This window comes from Oncorhynchus mykiss, chromosome 25 (assembly GCF_057628025.1).
Source record: "Oncorhynchus mykiss isolate SJ-2025 chromosome 25, ASM5762802v1, whole genome shotgun sequence".
Taxonomy (NCBI): domain Eukaryota; kingdom Metazoa; phylum Chordata; class Actinopteri; order Salmoniformes; family Salmonidae; genus Oncorhynchus; species Oncorhynchus mykiss.
Window position 1 is genome coordinate 21999078 of NC_143046.1, and position 25513 is coordinate 22024590.

At 46.8% G+C, this 25513-nt stretch overlaps 1 protein-coding gene across 22 annotated transcripts in view; it reads left to right on the plus strand.

The window, feature by feature from the left end:
• The window catches only part of LOC110504401 (mitogen-activated protein kinase kinase kinase kinase 4), a 130256-nt gene that overhangs the window by 44421 nt on the left and 60322 nt on the right, over nucleotides 1-25513 (plus strand). For 16 of the 22 annotated variants that reach the window (XR_016491564.1, XR_016491565.1, XR_016491566.1 and 13 more), the window contains exons 10-16: nucleotides 1575-1747; nucleotides 4574-4646; nucleotides 7968-8175; nucleotides 8715-8846; nucleotides 10766-10831; nucleotides 16703-16903; nucleotides 19112-19270. Coding sequence is in view for 16 of the 22 variants with exons in the window: in XM_036970522.2 (XP_036826417.2) it covers nucleotides 1575-1747; nucleotides 4574-4646; nucleotides 7968-8175; nucleotides 8715-8846; nucleotides 10766-10831; nucleotides 16703-16903; nucleotides 19112-19270 (1012 nt within the window). In the remaining 6 variants the exon portion in view is untranslated. The remainder of the gene's footprint in view (nucleotides 1-1574; nucleotides 1748-4573; nucleotides 4647-7967; nucleotides 8176-8714; nucleotides 8847-10765; nucleotides 10832-16702; nucleotides 16904-19111; nucleotides 19271-25513) is intronic. The other 6 variants (XR_016491567.1, XR_016491568.1, XM_090219390.1 and 3 more) reach the window with 1 other exon arrangement.

Sequence of the window (25513 nt, forward strand, 5' to 3'; positions counted from 1 at the left end):
CTCTGCCTCCCTCCTTTAGAGACACTACTCTCCCTCCCTTAGAGACACCACTCTGCCTCACTTAGAGACACCACTCTGCCTCCCTCCCTTAGAGACACCACTCTCCTTCCCTTAGAGGCACTACTCTCCCTCCCTTAGAGACACCACTCTGCCCCCCTCCCTTAGAGACACCACTCTGCCTCCCTCCGTTAGAGACACCACTCTGCCTCCCTCCCTTAGAGACAACACTCTTCCACCCTCCCTAAGAGACACTGCTCTCCCTCCCTTACAGACACCACTCTCCCTAACTTAGAGACGCCACTCTGCCTCCCTCCCTTAGAGACACCACTCTCCCTCCCTTAGAGACACCACTCTGCCTCCCTCCCTTAGAGACACCACTCTTCCTCCCTCCCTTAGAGACACCACTCTGCCTCCCTCCCTTAGAGACACCACTCTGCCTCCCTTAGAGACACCATTCTGTCTCCCTCCCTCAGAGACACCACTCTGGCTCCCTCCCTTAGAGACACCACTCTTCCTCCCTCTCTTAGAGACACCACTCTGCCTCCCTCCCTTAGAGACACCACTCTGCCTCCCTCCCTTAGAGACACCACTCTGCCTCCCTCCCTCAGAGACACCACTCTGGCTCCCTCCCTTAGAGACACCATTCTCCCTCCCTTAGAGACACCACTCTTCCTCCCTTAGAGACACCACTCTGCCTCCCTCCCTTAGAGACACCACTCTCCCTCCCTTAGAGACACCACTCTGCCTCCCTCCCTTAGAGACACCACTATTCCTCCCTCCCTTAGAGACACCACTCTGCCTCCCTCCCTTAGAGACACCACTCTGCCTCCCTTAGAGACACCACTCTGTCTCCCTCCCTTAGAGACACTACTCTGCTTCCGTCCCTTAGCGACACCACTCTGCCTCCCTTTGAGACACCACTCTGCCTCCCTCCCTTAGAGACACCACTCTCACACCCCACAGAGCATCAACAACACAGCAGGAATGTTTTCCTCAGAGTGTCCAAAACGCATCCAACCTCCCTCCGCCTTCCTTCACCTTTTACCCTTGCTTAGCTAGCTCCAATAACATTACTGCCAACAAAACTGCTGCAATACAATGTCCCTTCCTTACCCCGTATGTCACTTTTTGTTGTATACTGTAGCATTAGTTTAGGCTGAGCACATATGGTTGATTGTCACGTTCCTATTTAGAATTTTAGCATCATAGTGTGAGAAGACAGACCCCGACAGTAACAGCTTGACTGCATGCAAGGGTCTAAAATTAGTCTTTTTTAGATACAATGGGAAGGGAAGGTAGAGAAACTTTTGTCTTCCAGTTCACATGTCCTCAGCAACCCTTTCATAATGCATTTCATAATGCATGAAGCATTGTGTTTGTTTATTCAATATTCATTGAATAAAGTTGGGTTCATGCGTGGCAGACTTTGGGAATACATTGAGGCTGTCTGAAATGACACCCCATTCCCTTTAGCCCATGAGCATCTGGCCAACAGTAGTGCACTACATACTACAGGGGTTAGGTTGCCATCTTGGACACTGCCTGAGCATTTTGTGGCCCTGTGTCCTCTCCAGGTCCAAGAAGTTAATGACCTTTGTGGAGAGCTGTCTGGTGAAGAACTACCTCCATCGTCCCACTACAGAAACCCTCCTAAGGCACTCGTTCATCAAAGACCTGCCCAACGAACGGCAGGTCCGCATCATGCTCAAAGACCACCTGGACAGAACCAGGAAAAAGAGAGATAAAGGTGAGGCCATGTTGTCATTACAGGATAGCAGAGATCACCTAGTGTCACTCAACAGTTGCTGAGACTGGCACGCAAGCTTTAGTGCTGTATGATACTTTGCACTGCCAACAACCATGGGGCGCCTTTTTGGCCTTGTTATTCTTAGTCACACTGGCAGCAACAGTTAAAGTGGCAGAAAAAAGGCATGTTTAATTTCTCTAAGCCTAGTGAGAGGCTACTGTATTACTGTCATCAGCTTGACAGGTTCTATTGTCCACTGGTAATGTGGTGGCTATTGGGTTTAGTGGCAGAAGCAGGACTGCTTCTTGTCAGCCTCTCACAGTGAGACTGTACACTCTTGTCATGTCAGAGGAATGCGCCTCAGAGGAGGCAGTGTTTAATCATCTCCCAGACTGCACCACACCATCAGCGGCCTCCCTCTCTCCGTCTTCCTCCTCACGCCACATAATGACGTCGTCTCCCTGAGCCCACAGAAACTCTAGGCTTCGACCTCAAAAGCAAAATGGCGGTTTCCTAGGCCTCGTGCCTTTCGTTCTTTGGTTGGCGTTCTGCTTAACTGTTCAGACAGACAGTGAAATGACCTTTTAGAGCAGAGCCAAACCTTTAGTGAGAGCGAATGAGACGCTGATAGCGGCAGCTCCAAACAAAGCAGAAACACTCAGTCGTTACCCTGTTTTCATTACCTACTAGAGTTTGACTGGGAATTAGAAACAGATGCCCATTTTCTTTGGCCAGCCCTCTCTTTCCTCTCCTTCCTCTCTCGCGCTCTCTCTCTCATTCTCTATATCTCTCGGTTCCCGTCTCTCCCTTCCTCTCTTTTTCTCTCTCTCTCTCTTTCTCTCTCTCCCTCTCTCTCTCTCTTTCTCTCGCTCTCTGTCATAATCTCTCTCTTTCTTATTCTTTCTCAGTGTAATTCACAAACACTTGTGAGGGTTCAGAAGGAAGAATGAGCGTAATTTAAAATGCTGAACTATTTACTCATTTTGACAAGCGTTTTGGAATTGAATCCAGCTGAAGAAAAGGAAGTGAGACTGTTCATGACTAGTTTTAGTTCCATGTGGGTAAACTGCAGGAGACACCTGGAGAGGAGACATTGGGTTGTTTTACTGTAATTTATGTTTTCCCTGCTTAGATGGTGAGAGAGGAGGAACTAGCTGACTGTGGGAAAGTTACAGTATGTGTGAGCCTGTTGTCCTGTACAGAATAACCACCTCGTTGTTTATCCTAGTGTATACAGTGCTTTCGGAAAGTATTCAGACCCAAATTCATATTTACAATGATGGCCTACCCCGGCCAAACCCGGACAACGCTGGGCCAATTGTGTGCCGCGCTATGTGACACCCAATTACGGCTGGATTTGATACAGCCTGGATTCTGTATTGACGCCTCTTGCACTGAGATGCAGTGCCTTAGACCGCTGTGCCACTCTTATTGGGTATGACGCTACAAGCTTGGCACACCTGTATTTGGGGAGTTTCTCCCATTTTTCTCTGCAGATCCTCTCAAGCTCTGTCAAGTTGAATGGGGAGCGTTGCTGCACAGCTATTTTCAGGTGTCTCCAGAGGTGTTTGATCTGGGCTCTGGCTGAACCACTCAAGGACATTCAGAGACTTGTCCCGAAGCCACTGCTGTGTTGTCTTGGCTGAGTGATTAGGGTCGTTGTCCTGTTGGAAGGTGAACCTTCGCCCCAGTCTGAGGTCCTGAGCGCGCTGGATCAGGTTTTCATCAAGGATCTCTCTGTACATTTCTCCGTTAATCTTTGACTCGATCCTGACAAGTCTCCCAGTCCCTGCCGCTGAAAAACATTCCCACAGCATGATGCTGCCACCACCATGCTTCACCGTAGGGATGGTGCCAGGTTTCCTCCAGACGTGACGCTTGGCATTCAGGCCAAAGAGTTCAATCTTGGTTTCATCAGACCAGAGAATATTTTGTCTCATGGTCTGAGAGTCTTTAGGTGCCTTTTGGCAAACTGCTAGTGGCTGTCATTTGCCTTTTCGGAGTGGCTTCCATCTGGCCACTCTACCATAAAGGCCTGATTGGTGGAGTGATGCAGAGATGGTTTTCTTTCTGGAAGATTCTCCCCACTCCACAGAGGAACTCTAGTGCTCTGTCAGAGGGACCATCAGGTTCTTGGCCACCTCCCTGACCAAGGCCCTTCTCCCCCAATTGCTCAAGGAAGAGCCAGCTCTAGGAAGAGTTTTGCTGGTTCAAAACTACTTCTATTTAAGAATGATGGAGCTACTGTGTTATTGTGGACCTTCAATGCTGCAGACATTTTTTGGTACCCTTCCTCAGATCTGTGCCTCAACACAATCCTGTCTCGGAGCTATACGGACAATTCCTTCGACCTCATGGCTTGGTTTTTGCTCTGACATGCACTGTCAACTGTGGGAACTTATATAGACAGGTGTGTGCCTTTCCAAATCATGTCCAATCAATTGAATTGTCCAATCAAGTTGTAGAAACATCTCAAGGATGATCAATGGAAACAGGATGCACCTGAGCTCAATTTCGAGTGTCCTAGCAAAGGGTCTGAATAACTTAGGGAAATAAGTCTTTTTTTTTGGTTTGAATAAATTTCCTACATTTCTAAAAACCTGTTTTCAGTTTGTCATTGTAGGGTATTGTGTGTAGAATGCTGAGGATTTGTATTAATTTACTACATTTTAAAATAAGGCTGTAACGTAACAAAATGTGGGAAAAGTCAAAGGGTCTGAATACTTTCTGTAGGCACTGTATAGTCATGTGCATAATGTACTGTATCATTGAGATTGCATGCATCCCTCATGTCTAAAATATACTCTGGTCACATGTTGTCCACAGAGAGCCCAGAGTATGAATACAGCGGCAGTGAGGATGAGGAGGAGGAGATTAACGAAGAGGAAGGTGAACCCAGGTATGATGACACAGCGTTAACACTGTAAAGAAGGTCAAACACTAGCTCTGGTGTCACGCCTGGTTCCATCGAACAGCCAGATGACTCCCTCTGTGAAGCTAGAGTCCAAGCTCTACTGGGTCCATCGAATAGCCAGCTGACCCCCGCTGTGAAGCTAGAGTCCAAGCTCTACTGGGTCCATCGAATAGCCAGCTGACCCCCTCTGTGAAGCTAGAGTCCAAGCTCTACTGGGTCCATCGAATAGCCAGCTGACCCCCGCTGTGAAGCTAGAGTCCAAGCTCTACTGGGTCCATCGAATAGCCAGCTGACCCCCGCTGTGAAGCTAGAGTCCAAGCTCTACTGGGTCCATCGAATAGCCAGCTGACCCCCTCTGTGAAGCTAGAGTCCAAGCTCTACTGGGTCCATCGAATAGCCAGCTGACCCCCTCTGTGAAGCTAGAGTCCAAGCTCTACTGGTTCCATGGAACAGCCAGCTGATCCCCTCTGTGAAGCTAGTCCAAGCTCTACTGGGTCCATGGAACAGTCAGCTAACCCCCTCTGTGAAGTCCAAGCTCTACTGGGTCCATCAAACAGCCAGCTAACCCCCTCTGTGAAGCTAGAGTCCAAGCTCTACTGGGTCCATCGAAATGCCAGCTGACCCCCTCTGTGAAGCTAGAGTCCAAGCTCTACTGGGTCCATGGAACAGCCAGCTGATCCCCTCTGTGAAGCTAGTCCAAGCTCTACTGGGTCCATCAAACAGTCAGCTAACCCCCTCTGTGAAGTCCATGCTCTACTGGGTCCATCAAACAGCCAGCTGACCCCCTCTGTGAAGCTAGAGTCCAAGCTCTACTGGGTCCATTGAACAGCCAGATGACCCCCTCTGTGAAGCTAGAGTCCAAGCTCTACTGGGTCCATCGAATAGCCAGCTGACCCCCGCTGTGAAGCTAGAGTCCAAGCTCTACTGGGTCCATCGAATAGCCAGCTGACCCCCTCTGTGAAGCTAGAGTCCAAGCTCTACTGGGTCCATCGAATAGCCAGCTGACCCCCGCTGTGAAGCTAGAGTCCAAGCTCTACTGGGTCCATCGAATAGCCAGCTGACCCCCTCTGTGAAGCTAGAGTCCAAGCTCTACTGGGTCCATCGAATAGCCAGCTGACCCCCTCTGTGAAGCTAGAGTCCAAGCTCTACTGGGTCCATGGAACAGCCAGCTGATCCCCTCTGTGAAGCTAGTCCAAGCTCTACTGGGTCCATCAAACAGTCAGCTAACCCCCTCTGTGAAGTCCAAGCTCTACTGGGTCCATCAAACAGCCAGCTGACCCCCTCTGTGAAGCTAGAGTCCAAGCTCTACTGGGTCCATTGAATAGCCAGATGACCCCTGCTGTGAAGCTAGAGTCCAAGCTCTACTGGGTCCATTGAATAGCCAGCTGACCCCCTCTGTGAAGCTAGAGTCCAAGCTCTACTGGGTCCATCGAATAGCCAGCTGACCCCCTCTGTGAAGCTAGAGTCCAAGCTCTACTGGGTCCATTGAATAGCCAGATGACCCCCTCTGTGAAGCTAGAGTCCAAGCTCTACTGGTTCCATGGAACAGCCAGCTGATCCCCTCTGTGAAGCTAGTCCAAGCTCTACTGGGTCCATGGAACAGTCAGCTAACCCCCTCTGTGAAGTCCAAGCTCTACTGGGTCCATCAAACAGCCAGCTAACCCCCTCTGTGAAGCTAGAGTCCAAGCTCTACTGGGTCCATCGAAATGCCAGCTGACCCCCTCTGTGAAGCTAGAGTCCAAGCTCTACTGGGTCCATGGAACAGCCAGCTGATCCCCTCTGTGAAGCTAGTCCAAGCTCTACTGGGTCCATCAAACAGTCAGCTAACCCCCTCTGTGAAGTCCATGCTCTACTGGGTCCATCAAACAGCCAGCTGACCCCCTCTGTGAAGCTAGAGTCCAAGCTCTACTGGGTCCATTGAACAGCCAGATGACCCCCTCTGTGAAGCTAGAGTCCAAGCTCTACTGGGTCCATCGAATAGCCAGCTGACCCCCGCTGTGAAGCTAGAGTCCAAGCTCTACTGGGTCCATCGAATAGCCAGCTGACCCCCTCTGTGAAGCTAGAGTCCAAGCTCTACTGGGTCCATCGAATAGCCAGCTGACCCCCGCTGTGAAGCTAGAGTCCAAGCTCTACTGGGTCCATCGAATAGCCAGCTGACCCCCTCTGTGAAGCTAGAGTCCAAGCTCTACTGGGTCCATCGAATAGCCAGCTGACCCCCTCTGTGAAGCTAGAGTCCAAGCTCTACTGGGTCCATGGAACAGCCAGCTGATCCCCTCTGTGAAGCTAGTCCAAGCTCTACTGGGTCCATCAAACAGTCAGCTAACCCCCTCTGTGAAGTCCAAGCTCTACTGGGTCCATCAAACAGCCAGCTGACCCCCTCTGTGAAGCTAGAGTCCAAGCTCTACTGGGTCCATTGAATAGCCAGATGACCCCTGCTGTGAAGCTAGAGTCCAAGCTCTACTGGGTCCATTGAATAGCCAGCTGACCCCCTCTGTGAAGCTAGAGTCCAAGCTCTACTGGGTCCATCGAATAGCCAGCTGACCCCCTCTGTGAAGCTAGAGTCCAAGCTCTACTGGGTCCATGGAACAGCCAGCTGATCCCCTCTGTGAAGCTAGTCCAAGCTCTACTGGGTCCATCAAACAGTCAGCTAACCCCCTCTGTGAAGTCCAAGCTCTACTGGGTCCATCAAACAGCCAGCTGACCCCCTCTGTGAAGCTAGAGTCCAAGCTCTACTGGGTCCATTGAACAGCCAGCTGCCCCCTCTGTGAAGCTAGAGTCCAAGCTCTACTGGGTCCATCAAACAGCCAGCTGCCCGCTCTGTGAAGCTAGAGTTCAAGCTCTACTGGGTCCATCAAACAGTCAGCTGACCCCCTCTGTGAAGTCCAAGCTCTACCGTTTATGTAATGCAGGCCTGAGAACTGTCATAGAGGATATTCGTCTGAGAGTGCACAATGTGTGAACGCATGGGCTTGTCAATGAAGACACCAGATGCTCTGCTTCTTTTCGCTTAGCTGGACAGGGCGCCATATGGCAGTGACTATAAAAATATATATTTTCTGCTGTGGACAGTACAGTATGTGTCCCTGTGTATCCCAGTCCGTATATACCCACAAGTGTGTGTGTGTGTGTGTGTGTGTGTGTGTGTGTGTGTGTGTGTGTGTGTGTGTGTGTGTGTGTGTGTGTGTGTGTGTGTGTGTGTGTGTAACTATACTCCTAGCCATAAATCCATGTGCCTCCTCACTCCTCCTGCCCATCACTCACTCTGTGCCCTGCTTTTCGGCTACCCTCTCTGTCCTATCACTCTAGCTCCATAGTGAACCTGCCGGGGGAGTCCACTCTGAGAAGAGAGTTCCTGCGTCTGCAGCAGGAGAACAAGAACTGGTCAGAAGCCCAGCGACAGCAGCAGGTCCTGCAGCAGCAGCTCCGGGAACAGGAGAGTTACAAACAGCAGCTGCTGGCCGAGAGGCAGAAGAGGATCCACCAGCAGAAGGAGCAGCGCAGGAGGCTGGAGGACGTGAGAGACACTCTTTAGTTGAAACACTCCTCTCACGAGCCGTCTCCAACAGAGCAGCAGAACCAAATGCCTGCTGCCCAGCCAGAAAATGAGCTTGGCTGGCTAGAGATTTGGCGGGCTTTCTCTCTATTTCTCTCTATCTTTCTCTCTCTCTCTCCTGTTGTTTGTTTGGCTCAAATGGGAAGGACTGTTTAGTGTGGAACAAACCAAAGAATTGTCTTATAGAACAATATAGAGTATTTTATTGTTGTTTCCAAATACGGAGGGATTGCGTTCAGGAGAGATGCGCCTGTGTGGTTTGCGTTGCACAAAAGACAAATAACATATGTCATATTAGGTCTGAATGCACAGAAACTGTATGTTCTGTAGTGTTTGCTGTTGATGTATAGTGCCGTACAGATGGCTAGAAAGTTATGCAATTTGCCGTGTTGGACTGTGATGTCCCACTGACTATTTACAGAGAAAACATTCTGTTGTGTTGAATGAAGTTGAGGTAATACCATGTTCAGTGGCCTTGTGGTGTTGTTGTTGTGTTACAGCAACAGAGGAAGCAGCTGCAGGATTCTGGGTTCCAATGGCCAGAACTACAGGAGATGCTATGGAGGGAGGAGACTGAAGCTAATGACAGAGGTCTATTGGATGAAAGGAACAAGAGAAGTGACAAGAGACGGGTAGCTGTTAAATTTGACCCCCCTCAAAAGCACAATGCTCTAAGTAGTAGACCCCCTACCTGCTTAATTCTTATCTGCCCACATTGCTCCACGTGATAGGCAGAAGCCCCAAAAAATATGTACTGATTAGATGGTCTTTTGTGCCCAATACCTGAGGAGGATTCTGAATATTTTGATTCCTGTAAAATAACCCTGTATTCGTTTTTTCCATGTAAGTAGTCTGCTACAAGCTGTAAGGTCCTGTAATTCAGACGGCATCGTCTTGCGCCAATATGATCTAGATTCTACAGTCTCGCTAGACATTTTAGGTCCATACATAATCTGTATCTGAAGTCTGAACATTTTAACATGGTTGTGTCTCGTAACACATTACATAACACTGTTCAGTGGGACAGGACCCACTTTGTTTAGTCGGTTACCTGCTCTGAAAGATTCCTTGTGACAAGGTCAATGCATTTTTAATCCAGGTGCAAGTTAACATTTTATACATGTTCCTCTACAAAAACTGCTTACATGCATTTGGTATGAAAGGTGTTGACATAGCACTTCCACCTGTCTCAGTTTTCAGCCCATTGGTGATTAAATCTACCAAGCTAGCATTTAAATCCACTGATGGTTGGAAACTCTATGGATCATAGAAAGAAATTGCCTGTGGGACCATCCTGAAAGAAAATAATTAAATGACTCCCCTTTTTTCTGCTGTATGAACATTTCCCATGATTTGAAGTTGGAGCTAGGGTGAGCGCCATGGCGAGAAGTCAGTGACAATTACAGCATCCTATATCCAAGGTAGAGGGAACTGTCATGTCATTCTGAGGACTTTAATTAGTCTGTTTAATTCAAACACTCTGTTAATTAATCTCTCACAGTTCGCTGGCTCTGAATGAGCCACTCCTGCCTGACTGCAGAACAGAACAGTAGATGATATGGCAATAGGTGTGGGTTTATTGCAGGCATCATTGAGGTGTTCAGAGGGATCATTGAGGTGTTCAGGGGGATCATTGAGGTGTTCAGAGGGATCATTGAGGTGTTCAGGGGGATCATTAAGGTGTTCAGAGGGATCATTAAGGTGTTCAGAGGGATCATTGAGGTGTTCAGAGGGATCATTGAGATGTTCAGAGGGCTCATTAAGGTGTTCAGGGGGATCATTGAGGTGTTCAGATGGCTCATTAAGGTGTTCAGGGGGATCATTGAGGTGTTCAGAGGGATCATTGAGGTGTGAGGTGTTTTGGAGTCTGTTCACCGCACCATGAGCTGAGCAATAGCCCCTGAATCATGATCCATGTGTCTCAAATGGTACCCTTTTCCCTGTATTCCCCAAGGGTCTCTGGTCAAAAGTAGTGCATTATATAGGAAATAGGGTACCATTTGGGACTTAGACTATGTGTGTAAGTTGACTGGCTCCATGCATGTGTTTCTCTTGGTGAGTGCAATGCAGAAGGCAGTTCTAATGAGTTTAGGCAAAATCCTGGAAAGTGGCCCGGCTACTAATTTATTCCAGATGGTCAGTAGGGCTGATTGCCTGGCTCTGCTGCTCTCTCTCCTCCTGTCTGCCTGTCTGTGCTGTAGCTTACATGGGCTTCTGACTCCTCATCCTCATGAATCCTCACGTGCATCTGGAGATGCAGTGTGTACCGTTTAACATGATCTGGAGAAGGTTTTTAACCCATTCTGTGTTAACCCAGGGGGGAAGAACTCCTTGCACACTTTTGATTCTGTCACGCACTCTATCAGGGCCTTTGAGAGTCATGTGGACTGATTTTCATGGTTAAATATTTAAAAGAGGAGGGTTAAGAGCCTTATGCAAGCCAGCTAGACACTGAATATTTTAGTTTTTTTACCAGTATTCAGTCTTTGGATTTCCTAAGTCAGAAACCTCGACGTTATCAAATCTTTTTTTCTCTCTCGTTGAATGTTAGGTGGAGGATCGTGGCAGACAGCGGGTTGATGTCGGAGGAAGGCCTGCAGGTCCTGTAGCTGAACAGGTAATAATTCCTTTCTGATTTTTCTCACTCAACCTACATTGAACAGAATGCATCAAACCCTACCAGGAAATTACTTCAGTTTGTATCAAAGACATGGGTGGTTATTGAATTTAAATGTTTTGGCTTGGATGTTGTACCTTAGTCTAAGGGAAATATTATTACTGGTTCTGCATGAAACAGAATGTGAGGACATCGGTGTGTCAGGAGTATTCAATGAGGGAGTGGAGAAAATGGAATGGGGAAAAATTCAATGTTTAGACTATCCTGGCTGATTTCAAGTTCAAGACCTTGTTGCTATCTCAGAGTATATTATGGCTCCTGTTCCACAGCTCACAGTTAAATAATTCCTCTCATGAAATCACACACTTAGCATTGGGAGCTAAAGGCCACATTCTCTAAAGATCTCTAAGGATGAGAGATGCTAGGCTAACTGAACACACAGTCAACCCTGCGTACTCAAGGGCAACATAAAAGACTATGCACTGTAATGTACTGTAGAAGAGAACACATAAGAAAGGCTCTGTTTGACTTTGAATCTGTAAGGAGCCTTGTGCTGAAAGGTGTCATTTGCTTTAAAGGGCAAAGTTGCATCTAAAGGAATTCACAGGAGGAACCCTGTTTTTGGAACATCGGATAAACTGTTTGTTGTATGGATGGAAGTGTAACTCCCTACCGTGATGCAAAGAAAAACATGTTTGAAAATCAATGAAAGGGAATGTTTAGGCTCACAACGCAACGTAGGGAGAATAAAACAATGCATTCAAGTTTGTTTGTCCCTTGAGTAAGGATTCCAGTCTCCTTGTTGGCTTGAGAAGGCCACTGCTGTGCCTAACAGCCAGAAACCTAATAGATTATTTATGTATATCCTCATCGTGATCATTAGTCTTGATCCTTATGATAGAATTCCATGGTTTGTATTTAGCCTTTAAATAGTGTGTGGTGCTTGGAGAAAAATGCTCTCATCATGTTTGTCAACACGGGTTAAAGAGAGTTTAAATGCCTAATTACATAAAGGGTCTTTTTGTTTCTCATTTAATCTGATTAAGCAACTAAAATGAAAAATGATGTTGAACTCATCATGAATCATAGATGAAAAACATCCAAGCTTATATGGGGATTACAGATGTTGAATTGATTTAACTCAACTTCGCTTTCTCTCTCTTTAGTCTTCATGTCAGTGTGACCTTGTAACCACTTCCAACGAGGAATATATACTGTTCAAAAATAAAGGTTGAAGTTGGAACCAAATAAGGTTCTTCAGAGCGATGCCATGGGGAACCTGAAGAACCTTAAATGGGATGGTTCTTTGAGGAACCATAAAAAAATCCATGTATAAACCAAAAACAGAAATGTTTTGGCACTCCAGAACCAGAATTGGATAGCCCTGCTGTAGGGTGTTGAGCGTTCTTTGCATACTTCCCAGGGTACCTGTCGAGTTAATTTTAGAGTTACCAGTACTACCCATGACTGTGTTTCCTAGTGACATGGTTGTAGCGTTCATTCATGTTCAGTCCTGTGGCCTTCACAAAGTCAGATTTAAAATTACATTTTTTAAGACAATACAATACATATTTCATGAGGCCTTATTTTGAGAGTTTTACCCTTATACACTGGCCTGAAACTCATAGTTTACGTGCCACATCAGGCCTGCAAGTCACATTATGCTGGCTTGCAAAGTGATGTGTAATTCCTATTAGAATCTATCCAGAGTGGGGATAGCCAACATTTGCAATTTGTATTCACCTTCAACTTGTGCTCAGAATGACTGTCAGGGTTAGGAGACTACCTAAAGCATCCAAAATGGATCAACCATTTCAGTAACAGGTGCAACAATAGAAATGTTACACTGCAAAATCAACACTAGTCAACACTGGTCAAGTTGCTGTGTGCTATATAAGGCACACATCAGCAGGATTCCATACATTTCAATAACCTTTTAGAATTCTGAAGAAGCGTAGATGCAACGTCAAAAAACCCCCACTGAGCTCAAAGGTTCTTAACTTGGCAAGAGTTTTCCAAGGAACCTTAAGAGCTGAGAAGGGAAATGTCTGCTGTGTGTGTGTGTGTGTGTGTGTGTGTGTGTGTGTGTGTGTGTGTGTGTGTGTGTGTGTGTGTGTGTGTGCTTCTAGCGGGTGTGTGTGTGTGCTTGCCTGTGTGCTTTAAATGTGTGCTGATCATGCCTGGGAGTGCCCCTCCTGAAATAATACCTCATCCAGTTCTGAAGTCTGGAGAGACTTAAGCCTCAATACAGTATTAGTTTCAATGAGATCCTGCAGGGTCAGGGTCTGCTAGCTACAGTACAGGATCCTGCAGGGCCAGCGTCTGCTAGCTACAGTAGAGGATCCTGCAGGGCCAGCGTCTGCTAGCTACAGTAGAGGGTCCTGCAGGGTCAGGGTCTGCTAGCTGCAGTAGAGGGACCGCAGGGTCAGGGTCTGCTAGCTACAGTAGAGGATCCTGCAGGGCCAGCGTCTGCTAGCTACAGTAGAGGATCCTGCAGGGTCAGGGTCTGCTAGCTACAGTAGAGGGACCGCAGGGCAAGGGTCTGCTAGCTACAGTACAGGATCCTGCAGGGTCAGGGCCTGCTAGCTACAGTACAGGATCCTGCAGGGCCAGCGTCTGCTAGCTACAGTAGAGGATCCTGCAGGGCCAGCTTCTGTTAGCTACAGTAGAGGATCCTGCAGGGCCAGCGTCTGCTAGCTACAGTAGAGGGTCCTGCAGGGTCAGGGTCTGCTAGCTACAGTAGAGGATCCTGCAGGGCCAGCGTCTGCTAGCTACATTAGAGGATCCTGCAGGGCCAGCGTCTGCTAGCTACAGTAGAGGATCCTGCAGGGCCAGCGTCTGCTAGCTACAGTAGAGGGTCCTGCAGGGTCAGGGTCTGCTAGCTGCAGTAGAGGGACCGCAGGGCCAGGGTCTGCTAGCTACAGTAGAGGATCCTGCAGGGCCAGCGTCTGCTAGCTACAGTAGAGGATCCTGCAGGGTCAGGGTCTGCTAGCTACAGTAGAGGGACCGCAGGGCAAGGGTCTGCTAGCTACAGTACAGGATCCTGCAGGGTCAGGGCCTGCTAGCTACAGTAGAGGATCCTGCAGGGTCAGGGTCTGCTAGCTACAGTAGAGGGACCGCAGGGCAAGGGTCTGCTAGCTACAGTACAGGATCCTGCAGGGTCAGGGCCTGCTAGCTACAGTACAGGATCCTGCAGGGCCAGCGTCTGCTAGCTACAGTAGAGGATCCTGCAGGGCCAGCGTCTGCTAGCTACAGTAGAGGATCCTGCAGGGCCAGCGTCTGCTAGCTACAGTAGAGGGTCCTGCAGGGTCAGGGTCTGCTAGCTACAGTAGAGGATCCTGCAGGGCCAGCGTCTGCTAGCTACAGTAGAGGGTCCTGCAGGGTCAGGGTCTGCTAGCTGCAGTAGAGGGACCGCAGGGTCAGGGTCTGCTAGCTACAGTAGAGGATCCTGCAGGGCCAGCGTCTGCTAGCTACAGTAGAGGATCCTGCAGGGTCAGGGTCTGCTAGCTACAGTAGAGGGACCGCAGGGCAAGGGTCTGCTAGCTACAGTACAGGATCCTGCAGGGTCAGGGCCTGCTAGCTACAGTAGAGGATCCTGCAGGGTCAGGGTCTGCTAGCTACAGTAGAGGGACCGCAGGGCAAGGGTCTGCTAGCTACAGTACAGGATCCTGCAGGGTCAGGGCCTGCTAGCTACAGTACAGGATCCTGCAGGGCCAGCGTCTGCTAGCTACAGTAGAGGATCCTGCAGGGCCAGCGTCTGCTAGCTACAGTAGAGGATCCTGCAGGGCCAGCGTCTGCTAGCTACAGTAGAGGGTCCTGCAGGGTCAGGGTCTGCTAGCTACAGTAGAGGATCCTGCAGGGCCAGCGTCTGCTAGCTACATTAGAGGATCCTGCAGGGCCAGTGTCTGCTAGCTACAGTAGAGGATCCTGCTGGGTCAGGGTCTGCTAGCTACAGTAGAGGATTTTGCAGGGTCAGGGCCTGCTAGCTACAGTACAGGATCCTGTAGGGCCAGGGTCTGCTAGCTACAGTACAGGATCCTGCAGGACCTGCTAGCTACAGTAGAGTCTCCTGTAGGGTCTGCTAGTTACAGTAGAGTCTCCTGCAGGGTCTGCTAGGTACAGTTGAGTCTCCTGCAGGGCCAGGGTTTTCTAGCTACAGTAGAGGCTCCTGCAGGGCCTGCTAGATACAGTAGAGTCTCCTGCAGGGCCAGGGCCTGCTAGCTACAATGGAGTCTCCTGCAGGGCCAGGGTCTGCTAGATACAGAAGAGTTTCCTGAAGGGTCGGCTAGTTACAGTAGAGTCTCCTGAAGGGTCTGCTAGTTACAGTAGAGGCTCCTGCAGGGCCAGGGTCTGCTAGCTACAGTAGAGGCTCCTGCAGGGCCAGGGTCTGCTAGCTACAGTAGAGTTTCCTGCAGGGCCAGGGTCTGATAGATATAGTAGAGTTTCCTGCAGGGCCAGGGTCTGATAGATACAGTAGAGTCTCCTGCAGGGCCAGGGCCTGCTAGCTACAGTACAGGATCCTGCAGGGCCAGCGTCTGCTAGCTACAGTAGAGGATCCTGCAGGGCCAGCATCTGCTAGCTACAGTAGAGGGTCCTGCAGGGTCAGGGTCTGCTAGCTACAGTAGAGGATCCTGCAGGGCCAGCGTCTTCTAGCTACATTAGAGGATCCTGCAGGGCCAGTGTCTGCTAGCTACAGTAGAGGATCCTGCTGGGTCAGGGTCTGCTAGCTACAGTAGAGGATTTTGCAGGGTCAGGGCCTGCTAGCTACAGTACAGGATCCTGCAGGGCCAGGGTCTGCTAGCTACAGTACAGGATCCTGCAGGACCTGCTAGCTACAGTAGAGTCTCCTGTAGGGTCTGCTAGCTACAGTAGAGGATCCTGCAGGGCCAGCGTCTTCTAGCTACATTAGAGGATCCTGCAGGGCCAGTGTCTGCTAGCTACAGTAGAGGATCCTGCTGGGTCAGGGTCTGCTAGCTACAGTAGAGGATTTTGCAGGGTCAGGGCCTGCTAGCTACAGTACAGGATCCTGCAGGGCCAGGGTCTGCTAGCTACAGTACAGGATCCTGCAGGACCTGCTAGCTACAGTAGAGTCTCCTGTAGGGTCTGCTAGTTACAGTAGAGTCTCCTGCAGGGTCTGCTAGCTACAGTTGAGTCTCCTGCAGGGCCAGGGTTTTCTAGCTACAGTAGAGGCTCCTGCAGGGCCTGCTAGATACAGTAGAGTCTCCTGCAGGGCCAGGGCCTGCTAGCTACAATGGAGTCTCCTGCAGGGCCAGGGTCTGCTAGATACAGAAGAGTTTCCTGAAGGGTCGGCTAGTTACAGTAGAGTCTCCCGAAGGGTCTGCTAGCTACAGTAGAGTCTCCCGAAGGGTCTGCTAGTTACAGTAGAGGCTCCTGCAGGGCCAGGGTCTGCTAGCTACAGTAGAGGCTCCTGCAGGGCCAGGGTCTGCTAGCTACAGTAGAGTTTCCTGCAGGGCCAGGGTCTGATAGATATAGTAGAGTTTCCTGCAGGGCCAGGGTCTGATAGATACAGTAGAGTCTCCTGCAGGGCCAGGGCCTGCTAGATACAGTAGAGTTTCCTGCAGGGCCAGGGTCTGCTAGCTACAGAGAGTCTCCCGAAGGGTCTGCTAGCTACAGTAGAGGCCCCCGGAGGGTCTGCTAGCTACAGTAGAGGCTCCCGCAGGGGCTGCTAGCTACAGTAGAGGCTCCCGCAGGGGCTGCTAGCTACAGTAGATGCTCCATTGAAAGCAGCCGTTTCCAGGCTGTAGCGTTGGCCACATGGCTCTGTTATCTATCTGTTTGGGGGCAGTACTGCAGGCCTGGGATGAGGCTTCAGAACTTCAGTGTCCTGTGTTTGTCTCTGTCATTGTGTAGAGGAGGACCGAGCCTCCACCTCCACAGCCTCATCCTCAGCAGCAGCCCCAGCAGCAGCAGAGTAAAAAGTTCCACCGCACGCTGCCCAAAGACCAGACGCAGCTGCTTTCACTTCAGCACGACCACAGGCACAAAAAGAGGGAGCCCCACAAGGCTGCTAGCGCCACGCATAACTGCCCCGCAAATAGCCAGCGCAAAGTGGTAAAGTCCCCTGACCCTCCCCTTTGTCCCACTCCCCCTGTCTCCCTCAGCCGCCCCTCCCCGCTACCTCTCTCTGTCCCACTGCACTGTCTCTCTGTCTGTCCCACCACCCTTTCTATCTCTCTGTCTGTCCCACTGCCCTGTCTGTCTCTCTGTCTGTCCCACTGCCCTCGTCTGTTTCTTTGTCCCACTGCCCCTGTCTATCTCTCTGCCTGTCCCACCGCCCCGTCTGTCTCTTTGTCTGTCTCACTGCCCTCTGTTTCTATGTCTGTCCCACTGCCGTGTCTGTCTCTCTGTCTGTTGACTGTCCCAGTCTGTCTCTCTGTCTGTCCCACTGCCATGTATGTGTCTATGTCTGTCCCACTGCCGTGTCTGTCTCTCTGTGTGTTGACTGTCCCAGTCTATCTCTCTGTCTGTCCCACTGCCCTGTCTGTCTCTCTGTCTGTCCCACTGCCCTCGTCTGTTTCTTTGTCCCACTGCCCCTGTCTATCTCTCTGCCTGTCCCACCGCCCCGTCTGTCTCTTTGTCTGTCTCACTGCCCTCTGTTTCTATGTCTGTCCCACTGCCGTGTCTGTCTCTCTGTCTGTCCCACTGCCCTGTCTGTCTCTCTGTCTGTCCCACTGCCATGTCTGTGTCTATGTCTGTCCCACTGCCCTGTCTGTCTCTCTGTCTGGACCCACTTCCCTGTCTGTCGCTGTGTCTGTCCAGCGTTGTGTTTGTTTTAGTGGTCATTCATGTCTGATATCCAAGTGTCTCCGTTTTGGGTTATTAGTGATATTTGATATTCCAGTATACTGTAATACTGTCTGACTCCAGTGTTCAGGTGTCAGGTTCTGACTGCTCTTCCATGTTGCTCAGATGGAGATGGACAGGGTGAAGGTTTCTGACAGCTCTTCCATGTTGCTCAGATGGAGATGGACAGGGTGAAGTTTTCTGACAGCTCTTCCATGTTGCTCAGATGGAGATGGACAGGGTGAAGGTTTCTGACTACTCTATCATGTTTCTCAGATAGAGATGGACAGGGTGAAGGTTTCTGACTCCTCTTCCATGTTGCTCAGATGGAGATGGACAGGGTGAAGGTTTCTGACTGCTCTTCCATGTTTCTCAGATGGAGATGGACAGGGTGAAGGTTTCTGACAGCTCTTCCATGTTGCTCAGATGGAGATGGACAGGGTGAAGGTTTCTGACAGCTCTTCCATGTTGCTTAGGTGGAGATGGACAGGGTGAAGGTTTCTGACTGCTCTTCCATGTTGCTCAGATGGAGATGGACAGGGTGTAGGTTTCTGACAGCTCTTCCATGTTGCTCGGATGGAGATGGACAGGGTGAAGGTTTCTGACTGCTCTTCCATGTTGCTCAGATGGAGATGGACAGGGTGAAGGTTTCTGACAGCTCTTCCATGTTGCTCAGATAGAGATGGACAGGGTGAAGGTTTCTGACTGTTCTTCCGTGTTGCTCAGATGGAGATGGAAAGAGTGAAGTTTTCTGACAGCTCTTCCATGTTGCTCAGATGGAGATGGACAGGGTGAAGGTTTCTGACTGTTCTTCCGTGTTGCTCAGATGGAGATGGACAGGGTGAAGGTTTCTGACTGCTCTTCCGTGTTGCTCAGATGGAGATGGACAGGGTGAAGGTTTCTGACTGTTCTTCCGTGTTGCTCAGATGGAGATGGACAGAGTGAAGTTTTCTGACAGCTCTTCCATGTTGCTCAGATGGAGATGGACAGGGTGAAGGTTTCTGACTACTCTATCATGTTTCTCAGATAGAGATGGACAGGGTGAAGGTTTCTGACTCCTCTTCCATGTTGCTCAGATGGAGATGGACAGGGTGAAGGTTTCTGACTGCTCTTCCATGTTTCTCAGATGGAGATGGACAGGGTGAAGGTTTCTGACAGCTCTTCCATGTTGCTCAGATGGAGATGGACAGGGTGAAGGTTTCTGACAGCTCTTCCATGTTGCTTAGGTGGAGATGGACAGGGTGAAGGTTTCTGACTGCTCTTCCATGTTGCTCAGATGGAGATGGACAGGGTGTAGGTTTCTGACAGCTCTTCCATGTTGCTCAGATGGAGATGGACAGGGTGAAGGTTTCTGACTGCTCTTCCATGTTGCTCAGATGGAGATGGACAGGGTGAAGGTTTCTGACAGCTCTTCCATGTTGCTCAGATGGAGATGGACAGGGTGAAGGTTTCTGACTGCTCTTCCATGTTGCTCAGATGGAGATGGACAGGGTGAAGGTTTCTGACAGCTGTCAGGCCAACCTGAACAGAGTGCTGACTGGGATGCCCCTCCCCCTGCGTGTCCATACCAGACTGAGCTCTGGGAGCAGCTCCAGCCCCTGTACCCCTGCCACGCAGAGGGCTGCCATACAACAGGTAACGTAGCCCCGCCCACCTGCCGAAACCAGTGTACCTTAACTCCAATCAATAACTACCAATAACTACCAATCAATCAAATCAATCAATATCTTTATTTGCCCCAGTTTGGAAAATCATTATGTAGCTACAGTAGGCATATACAAAATGTACTTACAGTGTACATTACATTGATTTAGGGCTTCCACAACCATACATACTTAACATTAACCCAGTTATTTTTAACAAGCTTCCAAACATATTCAAAGTAAAGGGTTAGCACACAATTCCGAGAATAGGCATTGCCTCTCTTTATCAGTCACTGTGAATTTAAGATGACACATTACTGTAAATGTCATTCTGTTTCTGTTTATTATGAAGTTACAAGACCTCTTGCAAGACCCTATTGAACAATCAAATGTGTGTCATGGCTTTCAAAATATATTTTGATCATTGCAACATATTTTGCACTCTCCTACAGTTTGTGTCAGCTGTTCTGTTGGGAAGGTACAGATGTAGGATCTTAATTTTACCTATATTGTCACAGCTAAAATAATCCTGCAGTAACAGGATTTGAACGTTCAGTTCAGCTGGCAAAAAGTATGCTACATGAAAAGTGCAATACTGTTAAAAGTTGCGGTATGCAGAAATCACTCCACCTTTTCCTGGTTGCTAAAACTATAATAGTTTGCCTAATTTTAGTTTATGTGTCAAAATAAACTAGTATAGTACAGAGAATCATTGTACCATCTACACCGCTGTGAAATATACACATGGCCAAAGGTATGTGGACACCCCTTCAAATTAGTGGATTTGGCTATTTCAGCCACACCCGTTGCTGACTGGTGTATTTAATTGAGCACACAGCCATGCGATCGCCAGACAAACATTGACAGTAGTAGAATGGCCTGTACTGAAGAGCTCAGTGACATTGTAATACATTGTAATAATCCACCTTTCCAACAAGTCAGTTTGTCAAATTTCTGCCCTGCTAAAGCTGCCCCGGTCAACTGTAAGTGCGGTTATTTTGAAGTGGAAATATCTGGGAGCAACAATGGCTCAGCCGCGAAGTGGTAGGCCACACAATCACACAGAACGGGACCTCTGAGTACTGAAGCACGTAGCGCGTAAAAATCATCTGTCCTCGGTTGCAAAACTCACTACCGAGTTCCAAACTGCCCCTGGAAGCAACATCAGTACAAGAACTGTTTGTTGGGAGCTTCATGTTCATGAAATGGGTGGCCGAGCAGCCACACACAAGCCTAAGATCACCATGCGCAATGCCAAGCGTCGGCTGGAGTGGTGTAAAGCTCACCGCCATTGGATTCTGGAGCAGTGGAAACGCATTCTCTGGAGTCATTTTTTTTGAAGTGGAGAATCTCAATTACAGTTTTGATATTATTATTTGTTTTGGTTCTGTACAGTTGTAAATGAAAAAAATACACGTGAACACCAAAAGCCTTTTTCAAATTCAACTTATTTTACAAGAAATAGTGAATCGTGCAAGGGTGCCAATATACAGTGCATTCAGAAAGTATTCAAACCCCTTCACTTTTTCCACATTTTTTTAGGTTACATCCTTATTATAAAATGGATTTTAAGAATCCTGATCAATCTACACATAATACCCCATAATGACAAAGCGAAAACAGTTTTTTATAAAAGTTTTCACATTTTTTTACAAATAAAAAATAGAAATACCTTATTTACATAAGTATTTAGACCCAGCCATAAGGTCAAAAGAATTGTCCATAGAGCTCCGAGACAGGATTGTGTCGAGACGCATATCTGGGGAAGAGTACCAAAACATTTCTGCCGCCTTGAAGTTCCCCAAGAGCACAGTGGCCTCCATCATTCTTAAATGGAAGAAGTTTGGAACCACCAAGACTTTCTAGAGCTGGCCACCCGGCCAAACTGAACAATTGGGTGAGAAGAGCCTTGGTCAGGGAGGTGACCAAGAACCCATTGGTCACTCTGATAGAGCTCTAGAGTTCCTCTGTGGAGATGGCAGAACCTTCCAGAAGGACAACCATCTCTGCAGCACTCCACCAATCAGGCCTTTATGGTAGAGTGGCCAGACGGAAGCTACTTCTCAGTAAAAGACACATGACAGACCGCTTGGAGTTTGACAAAAGGCACCTAAAGGACCCTCAGACCATGAGAAACAATATTTTCTGGTATGATGAAACCAAGATTGAACACTGTGGCCTGAATGCCAAGTGACACGTCCAGGGGAAACCAGGCACCGCTCATCACCTGGCCAATACCATCCCTACGGTGAAGCATGGTGGTGGCAGCATCATGGTGTAGGGATATTTTTCCGTGGCAGGGACTGGGAGACTAGTCAGGATCGAGGGGAAAGATGAACGGATCAAAGTACAGAGAGATGCTTGATGAAAACCTGCTCCAGACAGCTCAGACTGGGGCAAAGGTTCATCTTCCAACAGGACACACAGCCAAGACAACGCAGGAGTGGCTTCTGTGGTGGCATATTTCTGCTTTACCAAATGAGGAGAGTTACAAACTACACACCAGTCAGAGTTATACTTAAACTACATCTTTAATAATTCTAAGCTTTGCAATAGCATTTGACTTTCAACAATTCACTATTTCTAATGAACCGTTGAGAAGTACCACCAGAAAAGTACAAAGATCTTTTATAGCCAAGATACACCCCTCTCAACTTACACTGATGAACCACAGATCTTAGGAACAGTTCACAAAGATTTGTATGAAAGATATCTATAAAACATAGCAGACAGTGTCAACAGTTCTCATTGTAAAGACCAGTGTCTGGCCCCCTCACTTCAAAACGGAACCGTCTCTCCCTGGTACGGCATAGAACAGAACCATTAGCTCATGTTATCTGGAATGCTCTTTAGGTTTTATCACCCCAAAGACATCGGAAATCTCCTCTGTCTGTTTTATCTCATAGAGGCCCATCCTCAGTGGAACACACACACATAATACTCTATTCTGTCAAATGTAACAACTATTATAATGTAATACAAGCATTATAACATAATCTTATAAGCATTATAACATCATGCAATTTTCTACGACATCTCCCCCATTTTGAGAATATTCTCAACTTAAAAGAAAATTACAAGATTTAAGAGAACATTCATTTACATAGAAAATACATATATTCTACATAAACCAAAAATCACAAAACAGTAACTCATTGCATGGGGTTCCTGCACATGACCAGCTTCATTCCAAGAAACTCAGCACTGTCTCTTATTTCAATCCCCAACACATTTTCTAAGCACTCTTGCCATTTGTCTGGGAAGGTTATGATACACAGCCACCTGCACGAACCCACGAAGATTCAACTAAAAATACATACAGTTTATGAGATTCAAAGCTATATTTTCCATAGACAGTGAAAAGCACATGTTTAATGCATAATGCAGGGCATGCAACAATGGAGTTTAATAAAATAATATTTAGTTATCTATCACACTCCAATAGATCGGTATAGTATGTTGGAAATGACTATTTACATTCCAGAAACTAAATAGCATAGGGTTACAAATCCAGGTAATGACTCATAGTTCAAATAAAATGTATCCCCTTGGTGCCTAATGAACATGACCCAAGAGAAGCATCATGATTACACTATTTATAAGGCAATGCCTAGAGATCAAATAGATTAGGATCAATTTCACTCCAAACCAGAGTTCACCTTCTCCATTCACCATGGCATGCTTATAATAGCGTCAACATCTTTAGTTCATAAAAACAATCAAAACAATTCTTTAGTTTTAAAAATCATTCATTTTCCAAACAAATCGCAATTAGAACCCAGTTAATTATCCAACCAAAATGTAGAATGACATTGCTCAGTGATTCAAATTGGTCTTATCACTCAAAGTAAAAAACTCTATTTAACACACATTGTCAGAATGTACATTTATATTAACATCCAGTATAATTATCCCATAATTCTACTATTAACTTTTTATCACGATTATAATACAGATCAGTATCTCAATGCATTCTTAATCTAAATTACTATAATTTTATGTGGTGTAGACCTCTACAATCAACCTGATACCACAAAAGTGTAAAACAATTTTGGGCACAGTTGACCAACCCCCTCTCTCAGGCACTGATTCTTCTTCGTTCTTCTTTAGATAGCTTTACAGTTCAAAGTGGATGGCCCATGATAATGTCCCAATTTCAATGTCTCACCTTTACCACCTATTATGTCTTGTCCATTCGTCAACCAGTATACCAGCAACGTAAGAGAAGTTTAGAACAGATTTCTCTCCATGCTCACTCCACGTGGACTCCTCTCACACTCCTGAGAGAAACATGAAAGAAAAGCTGTTGATAGCTTAGATCGGATGCTGTACACCGATTTCTGGCTCCGCTCCCTTCTCTTGGTAGAAGTTCAGACAGGGCCTTATTCAATACCTTTGTCACTCTTCTTCAGCCAGTTAGAGGGTGTTTTGAGGTACACACACAGTTCGGTCCAATTATCACTTCCATGCATTAAGATACTGTCTGATGTCACTTTTCATGATAACCTCAAAAGAACAGATTAGAACAACAGTTTAGTTCAGTTCATTAACTACATGATAAATGATTACTTTTACCAATTAATTAATTAATACAAATGTCTAAACATATTTCAAAGAGAATAACAACACATTCTATTGAAACTATTCTTTCAAATTGGCTTATACTCCCCATCACACTGTCAACTCCATTGTAGAGCCAAAGGATCAGGAAGTTAGACCTATAACCCATCGGGAATAGAACAGAACAGAACAAACAACACAACAATAAACTCCTTCACATCAATCAAGGTGTGTAAACTTCAATCCAAAACCTCATAGAACTGAATCCTCGCCCACTTTAACACATATCTCTCCATGAGAATAATGTATACAACAACACTACTACTGGTACAAAATATATATTTTTTAAATCAAATAACCTAATCAAATTAAAAGCACTACTCTGAAAAACTCCACAAAGAAAAAATGATTTTACCCATTTGGTCATAGGAAAATAGACTTAAAGCAGCCTACCTTTAGTTAAAGGCAATGCCCTCTCCTTCTTCACATTGGTCCAAATTACAAATATGGCTAAGAACTATAAACTCCATCATATTTATCAATTACACAAATTACCTTGAAATCAGTATTACAAATTACCTTAACTTCATTATCCAAATGGCTTTCCAATGAGGGTGATCAAGCCACAACGGAAAGTCATGATAGAGGTCATAGGTCATACAAACCCTTCAAAGAAGGGTTTCTTACACATTTTTTTTTAATAGTCAAACATTTCCTACATGTTGTATCCCAGGTTCCCAGAACATTCCTTTATCAAAAGAATTCACATGTTTAATTAAAACTCAGAAAATTAAAACTCAGAAAAATTCCATGTGCGTGCGTGCCCCTTTAAGATACATTGGCACTAAAACAAATGGAAAACTCACTAAACCCAAATAGAATTTCAAAACAAATCAAACATAGTATTTTAAAAACACCAACAAATAGTCATAACAAATGTGTTGTGTGTGTGTGTGTATTTGCAAACCTTATGGTAAAACCCCCCCAAAATCTTCCAGGCCCTTTTCAATTTGGTAGTTTACGGCCTCAATCTCACTCACTCTCCCCAATATTATAATCCCAGGAAACATTTCAAAGAGAGACAATGACACCCCCATTTTCCCAGAAAAAAAACAGAAAACACTTTGCTAGCATTCATTATTCTACACCGATTCAGAAACCCAAAAGTTAACTATAGACAAAACCTAATAATAATGATAATTCCACTGTATCTCAAATCATTAATCATAAATTTTAACCTACATCAATGTATATGTATGCTTAATTGAACATACGCTACCCTTAGATACAATTATCCTGATATCATTACTATCTAAATGTAATTATTTTTTCCTCTGTCGCAAATGTAGTACATTTCTCAGCGTAAGGAATCAGTGATATTTAATCCCAGGCATTTAATAAAATGTTGTTTGAGAAATGTTGTTTTCCGATGGCTCCTTTAACATACATACTTTAGGTAACTTCCATCCGTCCCGGAAGAAAGAATCCTACTCAAACACATCAGATAATACAATGTTTAATTAAGTCAAATCAACACCTAAAATAAACAATAAACAGTAAACAATAAACAAACCCATAACCCCTTTCCAGCAATCTAATAATTTCAAACTGTTGATATGTTTAGTAAAAACTCTCCTGACTTTTAACAAATCTAAAATCTTTCAAAAGTTGGTGC